The 17,931-nt window shown below is 42.7% G+C and overlaps 1 protein-coding gene across 2 annotated transcripts in view; it reads left to right on the top strand.

The window, feature by feature from the left end:
- The window catches only part of ELP3 (elongator acetyltransferase complex subunit 3), a 107,875-nt gene extending 93,197 nt beyond the window's left edge, over positions 1 to 14,678 (top strand). The window contains exon 15 of one of the 2 annotated variants that reach the window (XM_068553251.1): positions 12,561 to 14,676. In XM_068553251.1, coding sequence (XP_068409352.1) covers positions 12,561 to 12,637 — 77 coding nt within the window. In that variant the 3' untranslated portion in view covers positions 12,638 to 14,676. Of the gene's footprint in view, positions 1 to 12,560 lie in introns of both variants that reach the window. The other variant, XM_068553252.1, reaches the window with a different exon arrangement.
- The last annotated feature ends 3,253 nt before the right edge of the window (positions 14,679 to 17,931 follow it).

Below are 17,931 nucleotides of genomic sequence, written 5' to 3' on the forward strand. Positions count from 1 at the left end.
ATTTAGAGTCTCTATACATGCTTTATAAGTTACTGCTTTTATTCTTTGTTCATTTTTACTTTGTTATCTTGGTGTACCCATTTCAGAAGGAACAGGGGAACCTTTAGGCTGCTGGGTAACTGGTTGAATCTCTTCTTCTGAGATATTCTCTGTATCTTCCAAGGTGATGGAGAATAAATGTACTAACGTGCTGTGTTAATGACTTGCAATAACCAACTACTTTGAAGAGCTAAGATCATATGTGGGTAACCTTCTAAGAGTTTATTTTTAACAGAACAGGAAAAAAAATTCTCTTTCAAAGATTTAGGGTCATTGAGTTAATTTGGCTCATTTTCAAACATTCAGAAGAAAAACCTTTCCCCAAATCTGATACCAGTGTGTATTGTTGAAGAGTGAAATATTGCCATCCTACTAAAAGATCAATGAGATGTAATAAAATCTCATTTCAGTAGCAAATGAATGAAAGTAATGAATACATTTGCCTTGTATTAATGCTGCTAGTCATATATCAAGCACTCAATAAATAGTTGATTAATTGAACCCAAAAGTAATTAAAACAGTTTTTTGAAGTTGTTTTTATTTCACTAATTTTTTTTTATTAAGTGATCATGACTTATCTCAATCTTTTGCATCTAATCAGAAAGATCAGAGATTTAAGTTTCAAAGGATAGATTTAGCATATTTTCTCTCTTTTTTCAAGTTTGGCTTTAGGAATGTGATGTGGGCTCGATTTTAATTCAGTCCAACACATAACTAGCCATGAAGCACAGCCCTATGTCCTAACAAAGGTCGTGTCAAGGAACAGGAATGAACCTCCAGATTTCGAATTCATTTTCCTTCTTCAGACATTTAATGTCTGTTAGGCTAGAATTTTTCTTTTCTTGAAGATTCCAGGAGGTAAAACTCGTTAATTTCCAGGCTCCTAGTATATCCTCAATAAATACTTGATTAAACGATTTCTTCCTCTATTAAGTCACATTAGAAATTTCATGTTCTTTCTTTGTCCTGTTGGAATCACTAAACCCAAGTTTTCTCATTTGATTTTCCATATACATGAAGAATTGTTTTATTTCCCCATTTAAAGAAACATTCATGTAGTTGAAATAACTTAATCTTACCTTCTCTTTTTCATTTTTATTTATTTTTTTTTTCATTTTTAAAAGTTGACAGTAAACTGTAGCAAATAGACAGCAAAGTTGATTAGATGTTAAAAAATGAATTGTTTAACCAGCCCCCACTTAGGTCAAGAACATAACCAACATCCCTGTTGACCCCACCCCATCATAATCCCCTCCCCTCTCCTTGCCTTCCTCCTTCCCCAGTAGCCTCTTTTTTCCTACTTTATTCTGTGTGTTTCTTTATATTCCACTACCTAACTATGAATCATTTATAAATAGTTTAGTTTTGTTGTTTTTAATTTTAGATAAGCGGGATCATTTTGGTATATTTTTGTTGTTGTTTTGGCTACTTTGGTGCAACATTGTTTGTGAGATTAGGTCACATTGTGTGTGGCTATGTCCATTCATTTTCATTGATAGGCTGGACTCCATTACGCAAATATCTCACAATTTATCTGTCTTACTCTTGCTGGATATTTAGGTAGTTTCCAGTTTGGGCTTATGAATATTCTTATATATGTATCTTAAGGCTCATAAATACACATTTGTGTGGAATATATACCTAGGGGTGGCATTGCTGGATTTCAGGGAATACATATGTTCAACTATAAGAGTCTGCAGAGTGGTTTTCCAAAGGGCTACCAATTTTCACTCCCACCAGGAAGGTATAAGAGTTTCAGTTGTTCAGTATGATTTGTATGTAGTGGTTTTTCTTTGTAGTTTTAATTTACATTCCCTGATGACTAATGAAGTTGACTACCTTTTCATATGCTTGCTGGCCATTTAGATGTCCTCTTTTCTGAAGTGTCTGTGTGTGAGATATATTTTTTCAAAAATCCACAGGACATTATTATTATTACTACTATAATAATTATTGTTATATACAGTCCATAGTCATTTAGATTTACTGGTATATTTATCACTTCCTTTGCTCTTCAATCTTTGCTGAATCTCTAAGGTAGTTTATTCATTTTCATTGATAACATAGGATTCCATGATGTGGATATAGCACAGTTTATCTGTTTTACTACTGATGAGTATTTATTTGAGTAATTTGCAAGTATTGTTTTCTTTGTACCTAAAGAATTTATTTTAGTAATAATCTGCTGGTAGCAAATTATTCTAATTTTGATTGTATGAAATATCTTATTTTGCTTATTCTTAAAGTAAGTTTTCACTGAGTATAAAATTCTGGGTTTGCATTTATTTTTTTTCAGCACTTTGAAGCTGTCTTTCCACTGTCTTCTGACTTTTAATGATGCAGTTAAGTCAGATGTCTGTCTTTGAGGATATACTCTGACTGCTTTTATGATTTTTTTTTAGTATCTTTATTTTTAGATTGTTTTCTCTAGTTTTACTATGATTGTTTCTAGATATGCATTTCCTCTGCTTGAGCTTGCTTAGGTTTCCTTGGGTTTCTTTAATTGGTGGTGGGTTTTTTTTTTCTTTTTTTTTTAATTACGTGTAATTTTCAGTCTCTGACTCATATATTGATTTTATCCCATTCTCTTCCCCCTCATCCTGGGACTCCAGTTAAACATATGTTAGACCTATTCATTGTATCCATTGTGTCTCATACCCTCTTCCCCCACCCGTTACTCGGTTTCTCCATGCTTCATTGTTGATAGTTCCTTCTGACTTAACTTACACTTTACTGATTAAGTCTGATCTACCATTAAACTCATCCATTGATGCCTAAGTTCTTATTTTATCTTTCAATTCTCTGATTTCTGGCATCTTTTTCAACTCTGTTATATCATGTTTTATAGTTTCCTGTTGCTTCTAAACATTCTTAAATTCAGTATCCATCTCCATGTATGTAGTAAGCATAGCTTTTCTACAATCTATGTCAAATAATGGCAGGGACTCCAGATTTGAAGTCTCTTATTTCTTATCATGTTGTCGTCTCTAAGTGTGCCTCATTTTTATTATTTGCTGAGCATTTTATGAGAGAATTTGCTTTCAGGAATACTTCAAGACCTAGATGATGGTTGCTCCCCCACCTCCCTTGGAGCGTAGCCCTTCGTGAAGGGGAGTGAGATCCAGGGTGTTGGCAGCTGGTTCTGTGCCTCTGGTGGCCACGTGACTCCTCCCATCCTACTTGTCTCTGGCCGGCCTTCCTGGGTTGGCGTCACCACTGAGGCAGAAAAGGCTCTACTCCCTTCTCAAAGCTCACGTGTTCTCCTTATTCTCTGCCTGATAATTAATAACTGTTAGATCTTTGATATTTTTCTAGTGGAAGCATTTTTAATTTTGTCTAAATTTTTAAATTGTCTTTAGCTGGAAAGTTGATCCTGGTCATTTAGTCTGCTGTAGTCAAGCCTGAAGTCACCTTTTCTGTAAGCTTAAATACTCCTGACTTGTCTCCTCCTCTAGGGTCTAGTTTCCATCATTGTTCCATCTTTGTTGCTTTTTTTCCCCCAAACTCTACATCGTATTTCTCTTCATTTTAAAAAGGGTGACCACATTTATCAAGTTGTTATTTAAAAGTATCCCCCTTCCCAGTAGTTCTCACATTTGTAAGCCACATCTTTTAACAGTTTTGTGTTGCCTATGTTATCAGAATATTTTATGTAATTATTGTTTCTTACTGAGCTCTGTTGGTGAAATGGAAATAAGGTCACCATGTTTGTTTCATCTAGTGACTTATCAAACAAAGAACACTGAGAAACTAGACACAGATAGAGGAGGTAAGGTGATCGAGACAAGTCAAATGTCCTTTCTGTGCTTTAATAAAAAATGGATGTGCTGTTATCAGAGCCAACTAGATATTTAAAGCCAGAGCGGGGGAAGCAGGGTCTGGCATCACCCACAACACAGGCACCATGGCTCCTTGGGAATGCTCTGTGTGCCGTGGAGACAAGCTGGCTCTGAATTATGGTTCTTCTACTTCCCAGCCATGTGACCTTGAGTTATGACCCTTTCTGAAACTCTCGTGCCTCCCAGGATAGTAATCTCAGTCTTGCTGGTGTGTGTTGAGCATCCAGCACGCGTGCCTGGCATGTATTTAAGGGCTCAGAAAAGAGTCGTCTTACTCTAGCTTTGTACTTTACAGTCGCTCAGCTATAAAGTTGTTGCTTCTTTTGTTTTGAGATGGAGTTAGTCAGAATCACAAGCTAGGTTGAGTTGAGGCTCATTTCCTGCTCCTGACTTATTTTCTCTTTTAAAGGGAAAATGTGTTTATTTTCAGCTTCTAAGCTTTACTCTGGTGTTGGATTTATCCCCTTAGACAGAAAGGGCTGCAGTAATGTGGAGAAGCAGAGTTTCACAGCCAAATCAGGTACCACATTGACTAGTTTATTACTCCTTTTGCCTGCTTCCTCTAAATTTATGTTAAAATAGATTGCATACTTTCTAATATAGAATCAGTAGAATTTAAACAGCTAGGTTTTTTCCATTTTCATCTTTGATTCATCTTTTTAAGGTTTTGTGATTTCCCCCCCCTGCCCCGCCCCCCCCAAACACACATACTTTCTTTTTTAGTTTTTTGTTTTTTTGTGTTTTTTTGGCTGCTTTGGGTCTTCGTTGCTGCACACGGGCTTCCTCTAGTTGCGGCGAGCGGGGGCTACTCTTCGTTGCAGTGCGCGGGCTTCTCATTGCAGTGGCTTCTCTTGTTGTGGAGCATGGGCTCTAGGCGTGCGGGCTTCCGTAGTTGTGGCACATGGGCTCAGTAGTTGTGGCATGTGGGCTCAGTAGTTGTGGCTCACGGCCTCTAGAGCGCAGGCTCAGTAGTTGTGGCGCATGGGCTTAGTTGCTCCGCGGCATGTGGGATCTTCCCGGACCAGGGCTCGAACCCGTGTCCCCTGCATTGGCAGGCGGATTCTTAACCACTGAGCCACCAGGGAAGCCCCAAGGTATTCTTTTTCACTTTCATCGTCATCATAGCTGGTAAAGTAGTGAAGATAAAAATATTTATCCTGCCTCCAAGAGTAGGAAAAAGGCCCCCGTGATATAGGTAGATTCAGGTTGTGGGTTCAGTAACTTGGAGGATAAAACAAAGCAAGCATGTGGACTGCCCCTCTCCTCCCCATCCTTACTGCTCTGCTGACAACTGTCGGCTCTGCCGCTAGGGCACCCTGAGGACTGCTGCACAGAGGTTACTGCTGCTCGCCCCCCAGCCCAGGGATTGGCAGAATCGCACGCAGGCGAGCAGGTAGAGAACACGGATACTTGTACAGCCCGCTGCGTGTCTGTCCTCAAGGGCAGGAGCCTGTGACACAGCTGCCCGCGTCAGTCCAGGAGCTTGGCTGACGTCAGCTGTGAAAGGTAATTGCTTTTTCTTGGCTGGCTAACAAGAGGAAAGTTACTGTGACGAGGACTGTAGGAGCCCTGCTAACCCAGGAGAGGAGCAGGCGGCAGAGTGTGGCCTCCACCCACGCCGCTGACGGTGTGTTCCCTTCCGCGCTGGCTAGCAATGCTAATACTTTCGCCAGCCTGCTCTGCAGAGTGTAGGAACGGAGGAAGAATCTTTCTTTCAAGAAACAAGAGGCACAGAGAAATACAAATGGGGAATATTTTTGTTTAGTCATTTAAGTAAGAGGTTGGAGTCCAGGCTGGCTAGAGGTCAAAAGACTTAAGGCCTCCCTGAAGGTCCAGAAGTAGACTTCTCATCTCAGTGCTGCAGCATGTTACTGAAAACAAGGAGAGGAGCTTGAAAGATATGCCTTTATTCAAAAAGGCTCATAGCAAAGCCTGAGTGCCTCTCCTCAAGGTGGTAGTAGTTTCCAGGGCCCACCTCCCGTATTAGGGCAAAAGTAGAGAACCTGAGGAGCCTGCACGCTCAGTGGGAATCTGACTGAGTGGTGCTGAGTTGTACCCCAGTAAAGCTGTGCCTTTAACCGGCACACTTAGGCAATCAGGGCACTCCAGAACATGGCACTTTGTGGTTGTCCAGGGGTGTTGAGTCCTGTGTTAGGTGTAAGGAACAGCTATTTATGGTAGGTTGTGACAGATGTAGGTTGTGGCATGTTTGGGGAAGTAAAGCTCTTTGACCAGCTGCACATCTTCAATCTGGTAATAACTGGTAAAGAAGATGGTAAAGATTACCATCATCTTTATTTGAAAGAGGAGAATTAAACATGTCTCCAGTGATTGAGCTGAGCAGAACCAAAAGGAAGCGTTAAATCTGTCTTGTGACTTCACATGGGTGGAGAGCTAGAAGCATTAGAAGTCTGATGGATGAACTGATAATCGTTGAAGCTGGGTAGTGGGTCTGTGGAGGTTCAACATACCATTGTCTCTACTTTTGTATATTTGAAATTCTCTGTAATAGATTGTTTTAAGCCCATGGGAAATGGCATCTATTTTGTAAAATTAGAAGTATAAAAAGCCAACCTCACACCAGTCAGAATGGCCATAATTAAAAAGTCTACAAATAATCAGTGTTGGAGAGGGTGTGGAGAAAAGAGAACCCTCCTACACTGTTGGTGGGAATGTAAATTGGTGCAGCCACTGTGGAGAACAGTATGGAGGCTCCTTAAAAAACTAAAAATAGAGTTACCATATGATCCTGCAATCCCATTCCTGGGCATATATCTAGAGAAAACTCTAATTCGAAAAGATACATGCACCCCAGTGTTCATAGCAGCATTACTTATTGATACAATAGGCAAGACATGGAAGCAACCTAAATGTCTATCAACAGATAAATGGATAAAGAAGATGTGATACATATGTACAATGGAATATTACTCAGCCATAAAAAGGAATGAAATAATGCCACACACACACAAAATAGAATACTACTCGGCCATAAAAAAGAGTGAAATAATGCCATTTGCAGCAACATAGTGGACCTATAGATTATCATATTAAGTAAGCAAGAGAAAGACAAATATATGATATCACTTATATGTGGAATCTAAAAAAATTATACAAATGAACTTACTTACAAAACAGAAATAGACTCACATAGAAAACAGACTTATGGTTACCAAAGGGGGAAGTGGGGGGAGGGATAAATTAGGAGGTTGGGATTAACAGATATACACTATTATATATAAAATAGATAACCAACAAGGACCTACTATATCACACAAGGAACTATATTCAATATCTTGTATGTGTGTGTGTGTGTATATCTGTGTATATGTGTGTATATATACACACACACACACACACATAACTGAATCACTTCACTATACACTTGAAACTAACATAACATTGTAAATGAACTGTACTTCAGTTTTTTAAAAATCCAGAAATATTTCTGAAAATTTTAGGGGAAGTTTTTATTAGTTAGAGGTAATAGTATAAATCAGAGAGCTGCCTCTACATCTGTAAGCTAACAAAGTAGGAAATATATAACTAGATTAAGCCCTACCCTTCATCCCTTTTACATTGAGTCATTCCCACTACCTGGCAGCTAACATAGGGCCAGTTCTTCTTTCTTTTCTTTTTTTAAAAAATACATCCCCCAGGAGCACATTTCTTTATATATACACAACATAATGATAACCGAATACAGTACAGTAAATCCGCAAGCATTTATTGCCTGTTGATTATATGCAGACACTGTACTAAGCCCTGAGGATAGAAGTCATTGACTTCAAAAGGCTTACATTCTAGGAAGGGGGCTAGACATGCAAGTAAAATAAAGCACAGCATGACTACTGAAACAGTAGAACTCTAAAGGATCCAGCCAGCGTGGAGAAGGGGGTTATGAATGCCAGACTCTGTGGAGAGGGGAGGTGTGTGCAGCGGTCTCCTGGCGAAAGTGGCGTCCGAGGGAGGGTTCAAGGATGAATGGGAGTGCCCTGGGGCATGGGCTGCAGCACTGAAGGGGCAGCGGCCAAGCCAGTGGATTAGTGAAATTATGCCTGGTTTGGTAACGCCAGACTATAAGGACTAAGGTCAGTTGTGGCAGGAACTAGAGGTAAACCAGACGGGACGTGAAAATCAGGCTGAGGAATCTGAGCTCTGTGTTGGGACGTGCCAATAGGACAGCAGCATGGTCAGAATTACCACCCTGATTTATGGTTTTAAGTACTGACTTGACCTCATGTGTTTAATCTCTTCCTGTCCTCAAGCTCACATGTCAGTTACAACATTTTCAGTTACAAGTAACACAGAACTCAACTCACATGGTTTAAACCCAACATGGATGAACCTTGAAGATATAAGCCAGTCACCACAAGACAAATACGGAATGATTCCACTTACATGAGGTGCCTATAGTAACCAAATCCATAGAGACAGGAAGTAGAGCGGGGGGTCGCCAGGAACAGGGGGAAGAGGGAGCAGGGAGCTATTGTTTACTAGGTACAGAGTTTCAGTTTTACTTCTGGAGATGGATGGTGGCGATGGTTGCACAAGAGTGTGAAGGTACTTAATACCAGTAAACTGTACACCTAACAATGGTTAAAATGATAAGTTTATCTTATGTATATTAGTACAATACAAAAAAGTACCAAAACAAAATGGCTTAAACCAAACAGAAAACATTATATCCTAACAGCTTCCTTGGTAGAGCAGCTTCAGACTTGGTTAGTTGTTGATTCAACAGTATCAAAAAGGACCCAGGTTGTCTTCAGCTGCCCCCTCCGCCGGCCTCCACCCACCTGCTTCCTCCTCAGCCAACTCCCTTCATAAGACAACTGCCCCACTCAGAAATTTCTTTCCAACAGACTCACAGATATGGAGAACAAACTAGTGGTCACCAGTGGGGAGAGGGAAGGTAGGAGTAGGGGATTAAGAGGCACAAACTACTATCTGTAAAATAAATAAGCTACAAGGATATGTTGTACGGAGCAAGGAGTATAGCCAGTATTTTATCATAACTTTAAATGGAGTATAATCTATAAGAATTTTGAATCACTGTGTTATACACCTGAAACTAATATTATTATAAATCAACTATCCTTCAATTAAGATAAAATAAATTTCTTTCCAAAAGAGCATCCAAGAAAAGAGACCATCTAAGAGCAAGAAAGGCTTCCAAAATCACATATTCCTCAACATCCCCACTCGAATGTCTAACAGCCATTTCACCTGCAGCACAGCCAAAGCCGAGCTCCTGACGTCCTCCTCCCCGACCCTCTTCTCACCATCTTTCAGTCTCACTAACTGGCAGTTCATTCTTTCTCCAAACCATTCCTGTACTCAGGCCAAAAACCTTAGAGGCATCTTGGGCCCCTCTCTTTGTGTCCCACCCTGCATCCATCAACAGATTCTTTTGGCTCTGCCTTTAAATGTTTCCAGGGTCCAGCTACTCTTCACCACCATGACTCTGCTTTGAGCCACCACCGTCTCTTATCTGGATTATTGCAATAGCTTCTTAACTGGTCTCCCTGTTTCTGCCCTTGGTCACTTATTCACTCATTGAACAAATATTTCATTGAGTACTTAATATGTGCAGGCATTGCTCCGGGTGCTAGCGGTCCTGCAGGTAAAAATCCCTGCCCTCCTGGAGCTTTCATTCTGTTCTCAAAATAGCAGTCAGAGTGATCTCTTTCAAATGTAAGTCAATCATGTCACTTCTCTGCTCAGAATTCTTAGATTTATGCTATAGTCTGTACGTGTAGGTGACGATGAGGAAAAGCACGTTTTAATCTCAGGGTGCCTGTGCCTCTGACGAATGCTGTCATGTCACAGAGAATAGTTCAGTTTGAATGTGAACTTTTAAAGTGCGGAGAAAGAAAGAGGGTGAAAAAAATAGTTTCTAGCATGCGGGATTCTAGAAATAGAAAACACTGCATTGAATGACTTCAGAGGCATCTATGTGATAGAGTGATCACTCCAGTAATGATTTCTTAACCACCTGCCTCTCATCCTTTTTCCTTATTTTCCTGAATTCTTTGGACAAGTTGAGCTCTCAAAACACATTGAACATCTATTCAATGGATGTACCCCCTCTTGAGTTTTTTTAAATTGAGCTAGGACGTACATGCAATAAATTACAACGTTTTCAGTATACCACTTAATAATGTTTTGCCTGTGTATGTTCCCATGTAACTTCTAATCCAGATCAAGATATACCATCTTTCAGCACTCCAGAAGACTCCCTTGTTCCCTCTTTCAGTCCATATCATCTTCCAAATGTAACCAGTATTCTGACTTGTATCACCGTAAAATTAATTTTGCCTGCGTCTGAACTTTGCATTGATGAAATCTTTTACATCTGGTTTCTTTCATGCAAAATTAGGTCTGTGAGATTCATCCACGGCATTGCAGGTAGCTCTAGTTCTTTCTTTTTTGTTGCAGTATCATATTCCATTGTGTGAAAATACACAATTTATCCATTCTACTATTGATAGATATTTGGGTTACTTCCTGTTTTGGCTGTTACGAGTAACATGTCTTTTGTTGGCTGTAAGCATTCATTTCTCTTTTCACTCTGGGAGTATACTTGCTGGGTCATAGGATATAGAACTTATGCTTACGGATATAGAACTTTAGGAGATAGTGCAAACAATAAAGTGGTTGTACCCTCTGAGGGGTGTGAGATGTCTTCCTGGATCCAGTGGGTCTGAGCTGCTGCCTGACCCATTATTTGTTCATGTTTTTGTCTTCCCCCTGCTCTACCCCAAGCCACAGTGTTGAACAAAAGTAATGATTAGAGCACAAAGACAAGGTTGAAATTGTGCAAGACGGAATGTCAGTAATCCTTGGATTAAAAGGGAAATTCTCCAGTGACCTATTATCACATGACACGGTTCTGTTACCTTCATCACATCAGTTTCAGTTCCATTTTCTTAATACTTGAAATTTTTTTGAACGAGGTGGGAAACAAAACACGGTAGGAAACCCTATTCCTAAATAGTAAATGTTTGGGCTACAGAATTAGGCGAGACTGGAGGGGGCTTAGCAGTGATCTGATTTCATGCACATACTGATCGCTAGGAATACAAAGTGACGAACAAGATACATAGAGCTTCCACCACGTGGGGAGGCCGACCGGCAATCGCAGTGCACCATGGGGAGAGCCGTGGGGAGGAGCACGGTAAAGAGAAACGCCAGCATCTTCCTTTACGTTACACACACGAAAACCACAACACTACTGCGCCGGAGGTGTGGGGTTTCCACACGTCACGCAGCTCTGCACCACCAGCCGGGTGGCCTACCGTTGCCTCGGTTCTGACACTGTCTCCCTGGAGGTGGCATCAGACTCCACAGGTTACGGGTCGGTCCCGCGGGAATGACCCCACCTCAGATGCCAATTGCAAATCTAGGTTGTCACTGTGCTTCTGACCGACGAGCTCCAGATCAGAGGATCCCACGAACCCCCTTGGGTTCGATCAGTTTGCTAGAGGGCACAGCATGAGCCAAGCCTGGAAGCTAGGTAGAGCCAGACACACCGGGAGCTTTTAGAAAAGTTAAATTTTCACTGGGGCTGAAGCATAGTGTTTCAGGGGAGAATAGTAGCAAGCAGTGAAGCCAGAAATATAATCAGATATCAGACCATGAAAAGCTCTAAAATAATAGCAGCAGCAGCCAATTGGTTCTGGAGGAATTGGCTTTTTCCAGACTCCGGACTAAGCACATATCAAGGACTATCTCATTTAATATTCAGTATCCTTAAAACATAGGTACGTTATTATAGATGATAAAATGTAATTAAGTAATTGGCCAAAGCTACAGCCCTTAAAATGACAGGTCTAGACCTTAAATCCGTATCTTTTGAATGATCAAAAGCCCATTCTCTTAGCCACTCGTATAGATAATACCACGTAAGCCATGCTTTATCCTCCTAGGAGCTCAGCTTCTTAAATGTGATCGTGTTTTATTATAGCGGCACCATTTAGGATAATGATTCCTTTTAAAGAAAAAACTTCACAGACCTTTAGTATTGACTTAAATCAGCTAGTGTTCCTTAAATGGACGCAAGTATAAAACTGACATAAACTCCTGGTACTTACACTGCTCGTATATCAATATAAGTATACCAATTAATACCCCCCCCCAAAAAAATATATATGAAGTGAATGAAATGCACATTAAGTAGCACTAATTTAATGTCACTGATGGTGTTTGGTGAAAATCGTTGCTCTGGATGAGTGAGTGGCACTGACACCTCGCTTGGTCAGGGCACCCTGGCTGCCGGCGGCTGTGGGAGCTCCACTTCCCATACCTGACCTCTCGTTCAACCTTCCAGGAAACCGTAACGCCGTCTGGCTTCACTTGGAGTGTGGACATCTCACACATTAGATCCACCACTTCCCGTCCACCTATAACACCTGAAGCCGTGCTGCACGGTACCCACAGGATTGTGAACCCACAGGCTCTGAAATACAGTTTATGTGTTTTAACGCAACTTGAATTCAGAATGTTTTTAAATTTCTGAACTTAATCAAATGAGATTCGATCTGGAAAGGACTTTGGTCTGTGAATGAGAGTGGGAGAAGGAGGACGGCTAGGTGGGGGACGTGTGCTGGCTTTTGAGGGCTGCTAAAGTAATGCTTAGTAAGAGACTCTTCTGACTTTTGTTTTTCTGCTTCTTCACAGGGGTTGGCACCAGGAATTATTACAGAAAGATTGGCTACAGATTGCAAGGTCCGTACATGGTAAAAAATCTAAAATAACCGCCACACCAGCGCACCTTGATACGTATCCTCCCTGGCAGAAAACAGAGATTCAGGATGTCTTGAACACTCAGCACAGAGGCTGAGCGAAGCACATGGACCTCCCTGACCCCCTGACAAGGAGCCTCCCCCTCGCCCTCCCGCTGGAGCCACAGAGACTGGAAGCCGCGCTCAGGGCCGGGCCGGGCGTCTGCTGACCAAGCCCACGGAGCCTGGGCGCTCAGAGCCCCCGCACCGCGCCCTCCTGCATGTTCTCAAGACGTCACTTCCGTTTTCGAGGCTTAAGTCCTGTAACCAATTTCTAAATTCTGCATGAGGCCTGCAAGTGACCTAACCATGACTCAGGCACAGTGACAAAAGCAAACTGATCAACTCATTGGAACTGCACGGTTCATGAACTAAAAACTGGCTATGTCATTTGAGGAGGACACTTAGTTTCCTATCAGCAGGTTATTTTTATCCTGTACAGACAAAACGCCAGGTTGGGACATGTGAAAACTGTCACGTTGATCTCTGACCTATAACTACATATGCCTTCCAGCACAGGTCAAGAAAATGAGCTTTTGTTTTCATGGACATCATTCTGGTTTGAAATAACAGTGTGATGGGGAGAAAAGAAGCGAGATTGTAGGCTTGTGTTTCAAGCTTGAAACCAGCCTTTCTCATCTGGGCGTCTACCATCTATGAAGGGCCATTACAGACATCCATTTATTTCACATTTTTAATCGTCTGTACTTTGCACACTCTTGACAGTTGCAAAACACCGTGGGCGGCACTTTCGCCCGGAGAGGCGTTTGGCTTCCCCATTGGTCTGTCCTGAGCAGGCAGAGTCTGCCGTGCATGTGTCTGGGTTTGGGTGACGTCTGTGGATGTCAAGAGGCACATCCACAGGAGCTGTTCCCTGCATTTTAATTCTTCAAATGGATTTTGGTTTGTTTTAAATGGAGAAAGGTCAGGGTTAAACTTTTTTGTGAAAGCAAAAAAATGGAAAACAGGCCCAAATCTAAAAATAGGAGAAAGACTGGCTTTTTCAAAGTTTCATCTTTATAGAACTGCCTTTATGTAACTTCCAGGTAGTCTACTAAGGAGACTCAGCCTGGAGAGGGTCAGTTCTTAAGAACATGGCTTAACCCTGCATCCCCTGGCTTCTGTGGCATTTTACAAAGGTTTATTAAATGGAATTGATTCTTCTAAAGGTTTGAAAAATAAAATCTTCAACATACAAGGAAGAATCACGAAAGGTTTTTTCCTCTCCCTGTAAACGCAGTGACATTTGCCATGAGTTTACAGGTTTGGGTTTCCTGCCTGTGGCACTGTTTTTGTTTCTTCCTGGGTGCTGTTTGCCATTTTGTTAAACTGCTACAAGGCAAATGGCATTGACTTCCCGTGGGCTCGCTGTGGCACTGCAGAGGCTTTCTGTGAGTGCTATTTAAGGAATTCAGCTACTTCTCAATTTTGAGCCAAACTGACGATTATAGCCTAGAAGACAGCCTCTCAGATAACTGAGGAACTGCCCCAGAGAAGCGTGGTTTTCAGCACAGTCTTGGGGGGGAAACAGATCAGTACATACACAGCGGGTCAGTATGGTCTTGGCACCTGGGAAGGAAGTCTTGTCGTGGAAGGAGTATCAGCATTGGCTTCCCAGCCAGAGAGGCATTTAATCTTTGTGTTTAACGTGGACATTCTTCCAGTCAGTGTGCCCTTTTCTTTAATAATTAAAGCAGATGTACAGTGTATGTTTGATGGGCCACAAACAGGCTGTTCTGTTCGGCATCAGATTCAGGTTAACTCATGGATAAGCCAGAATGACTTCCCCAGACCTCGATAGGCGAACGTTTCTTTTACCAAGCCTTTGTGCCGCCAGAAGCTTCAGCTTCTCCCCTGACTGCCAAGCACTGTCCCTGGCATGTGTGGTGCCTGGCGCCTCCACAGCCTGGCTGGCCTGGCTCTCCTAGAGATAACGTGCGCCTGCTCAAATGGACCACCTCCTAAGAAAGATCAGTTAGACAGGACCCTGTCGGCCTCCGCGTGAAACCTTTAAAGCCGCAGCTTGTGTTTCTGATCTGTACTGAATGGCTCCTTAGCAACCATCTGAGGCCCGCTCACGCAGCTCCGCTTTTGACTCAAGTTTTTCTTAAATCACCTGGAGAGGTTTCGTTGTTTTCAAACTATCAGAAACAGACCGAAATCTATTCAAATAAAAAATGAGACTTTAACATCATCGCCAAGTAGAAGGGCCTGGTAGGGCTCACTGTTTCCCCAACTTAGGAATGAACGTGGAGCCCTTTTAAAGGAAAAAAATGTCTGCTAACACAGAAGAATACTGAAAAGTACAACTTAAAAACCAAAGCCTGTTCTACGAAAACAGCTTTCGAATTGCAAGTTTTCATTTCCAAAGGTTTTTATGGGCGGTGGTTGTTTTTTAAGATTATCATCTAATTAAAAACAAAATTTTGTTCATAAAGAACTCACAGACCCTTAAGCTGATGAAAGAGCTCAAGATCTAGGTTCTGAAAACCTGGGCTCCTTTATTAACTCTGAAGCTGTGGGCAAGTCCCCTCCCCTTTTTCAGCTACACGCCACCCCCCCCCCCCCCCCCCCGCCTCCAATTTGTAACATGAGAGAATCGCCCATCTGTCAGGGTAAGCGCGAGGTCCAGTGGGGTCCCATTTGAGAGACGCTGCATAAACCACGACATTATGTAAAAGGCCGTTACTCCAGTGAAGTGACTTCTCAACAGATGTGTGACCTCGAGCAAGAAAACTCTTGCCTCTCAGCAAGTTTCCTGTCTGTAAAGTGGAAATGATAATTTCTCCCTCGTGCAGTAGTTGTCAGGATTAAATGAGCTCACGTATGTCAGTTTCTTAGACCAGGGCCTGTGGAACGTAAAACACACTACAAGTACTGGCTATTACGACCAATATCTAACAAGTGCAGAATCTGGCCCATTTTAACATGGGAGTTTCTTATCTGTTGGCAATAGAATCTGATTTTTTGCTAGAATCTTGAACTTTTGCTAGAGGCCAGTGTCAGAAGAATAGTATTGCTGGGGTCTGAGGCCTTCTCTCCCATCCTCTGATCGGTCCTTCTGTTTCATTCACATAAGTCTAGGGTTACAAATTGTCAGATCCATGCTTCGAGGGACAAGAAACTAGCTGAGACTCTGCAACAGCAAAAAGCATTTCCAAATATCACTGTAATTCTGGGGGCTTCCCGGAAAGTTGTCCAGTATTAGATTAGCATGGACTGCGGTCTCCCATGAGTGTGCACAGGTAGCCATCCACTTAGGGAGTCCCCTGAGGGAGGCTGGCACCTTTCATGGCAGGGAGGAGGAGCAGTGCCACATCTGTGCCTTAGACTTGTGTGCCCTCTGTACGGTTGTGTTTAACTCCGTGAAGGCAGTTCCAAAAACTAAGCTTACAGACCTTTTAAAGAAACTGATTTTAACATAGACAAATAATTAAACACACGCCTGTAACAAGGGGCAAACCAGCTGCTTTTCTACATCCAAATGTGCGGCCTTATCTCTTCCTGTCTCCACATGCCTAGTATACCCTTCTGTCCACCTGGAGAACTCCTCCTCCTAGGAGGGAACTGCCATCTGAGGCCCACCATGTGCTGCTTCTCTATCTAGGCCACCCTTATGCAGCCCTCAAGGTCAATGCTCGTCTCCCCCCATTAACAAATGAGGACACAGGCTGGTGTCATCATGGCCGGGCCTGAAGCCCCAGGGCCACCACGTTGCCCAGTAGAGTCGGCACCGGCCCTAAATGTCCACGGATCGCATACACAGCCACGTGAAAGGCGCCCGCAGAGCGGCCCAGCACAGAAGCCCTGAGCGCAGCTATAATACTAAGTGGGTTTAGGATTCCAACGCGAGTCACTGACTCGGCCTTTCTCCACTCCACCCCCATGTTTCCTTTTTTAGGGGAAAAGTGTTTTCAGTCAGCTTATGTTTAAAGAAGACACAAGTATTGAGCAACGAGGCTGTGCTTTCTTACTATTTCATCCTCACAACAGACAACCTGTAACCTGAGTCCTGTCACCAGCCCGGTTTTCCCCAGTGCAGGTAGTGGAAGGGCACGATGTCATCAAGAGAGAACGCAGAGCAAAGGGAGAGTCTGCTCTTTCCGTTTCAATAAAAATAGCTTTTTTTGGTTCTAAAAATTATAGATGCTCAATATAACAGATTGAAATGAAACAGAAAGGTACAAAATCACCTGAAGTCCCACCATCAGACAGTGGTAAGCCCTGTGATGAACGTGCTTCCATGCGTCTCACCCACACCCGAACGCACACAACCATCAGTCACCTTTACGTAAAATGGTCACACAGTGCCTGTCGCTTTGTAACCTTTTTCACTCCACAAAATGTAAGTAACACCAGCATCTTCCCGTGTCAGTACACACGGATCTACTTCATCCTTTTTAATGACTACCTAGCTTCCCACTGTCTGCAGATCCCATACTTTATTTAAGTGGGTCTTCCCATATCTTACATTCCTTTATATCCTCATTGTCACAATAGCTAGAATTGTGTATGAAGCATGGGGGCTGCATACACTCGTTGACTCAATACTAAGATTTGCTTTAGTTTTTTCCTACAAGCCTCACTCATCCATGACAGGCTTCTGTGTCCCTCCCTGTGGTTCTCCGCCCCCAAGCCCTTCCATCCTTCACTTGTTACCCACCTTCCAGGAGGTGGGGAAGGAGCAACCTGCCTGCGGGCTGGCCTTGCCCCGGCAGAGGCAGAGGCAGCAGCACCTGCGGTTGGGAGCGAGTCCCATCACACAAAATGCCAAGCTCTGTGTCACCGAGAGGCGCTGGAGCGTGAACGTACTTTCATTGAGGTCAGAGGTGACCGTACCTTATCTCATCTCCCCTGATGGAAGTTACTGCTTCAGGTCAGATTCCTCAACTGCTCAAGCCCTGCAGGGAAGTTTATCCTCTTGTTTCAGGGCCGATCTTGTCTGTGAGATTAGCGGTATGAGCTAACCTCACAACATTTTTTTTTTTTTTTAATGGTGTTTCAGGGCTCACATGCCCTCTCTGTAACTCTATCCCTTCTTTTTTTAATTAATATTTTTTTATTTCTGGCTGCTTTGGGTCTTCGTTGCTGCACGCAGGCTTTCTCTAGTTGCGGCGAGCGGGGGCTACTCTTTGTTGCGGTGCGCGGGCTTTTCATTGTGGTGGCTTCTCTTGTTGCAGAGCACGGGCTCTAGGTGCATGGGCTTCAGTAGTTGTGGCACGCAGGCTCAGTAGTTGTGGCACACGGGCTTAGTTGCTCCACGGCAT

The sequence above is a fragment of the Eschrichtius robustus genome, chromosome 10 (assembly GCF_028021215.1).
Source record: "Eschrichtius robustus isolate mEscRob2 chromosome 10, mEscRob2.pri, whole genome shotgun sequence".
NCBI classification, from domain to species: domain Eukaryota; kingdom Metazoa; phylum Chordata; class Mammalia; order Artiodactyla; family Eschrichtiidae; genus Eschrichtius; species Eschrichtius robustus.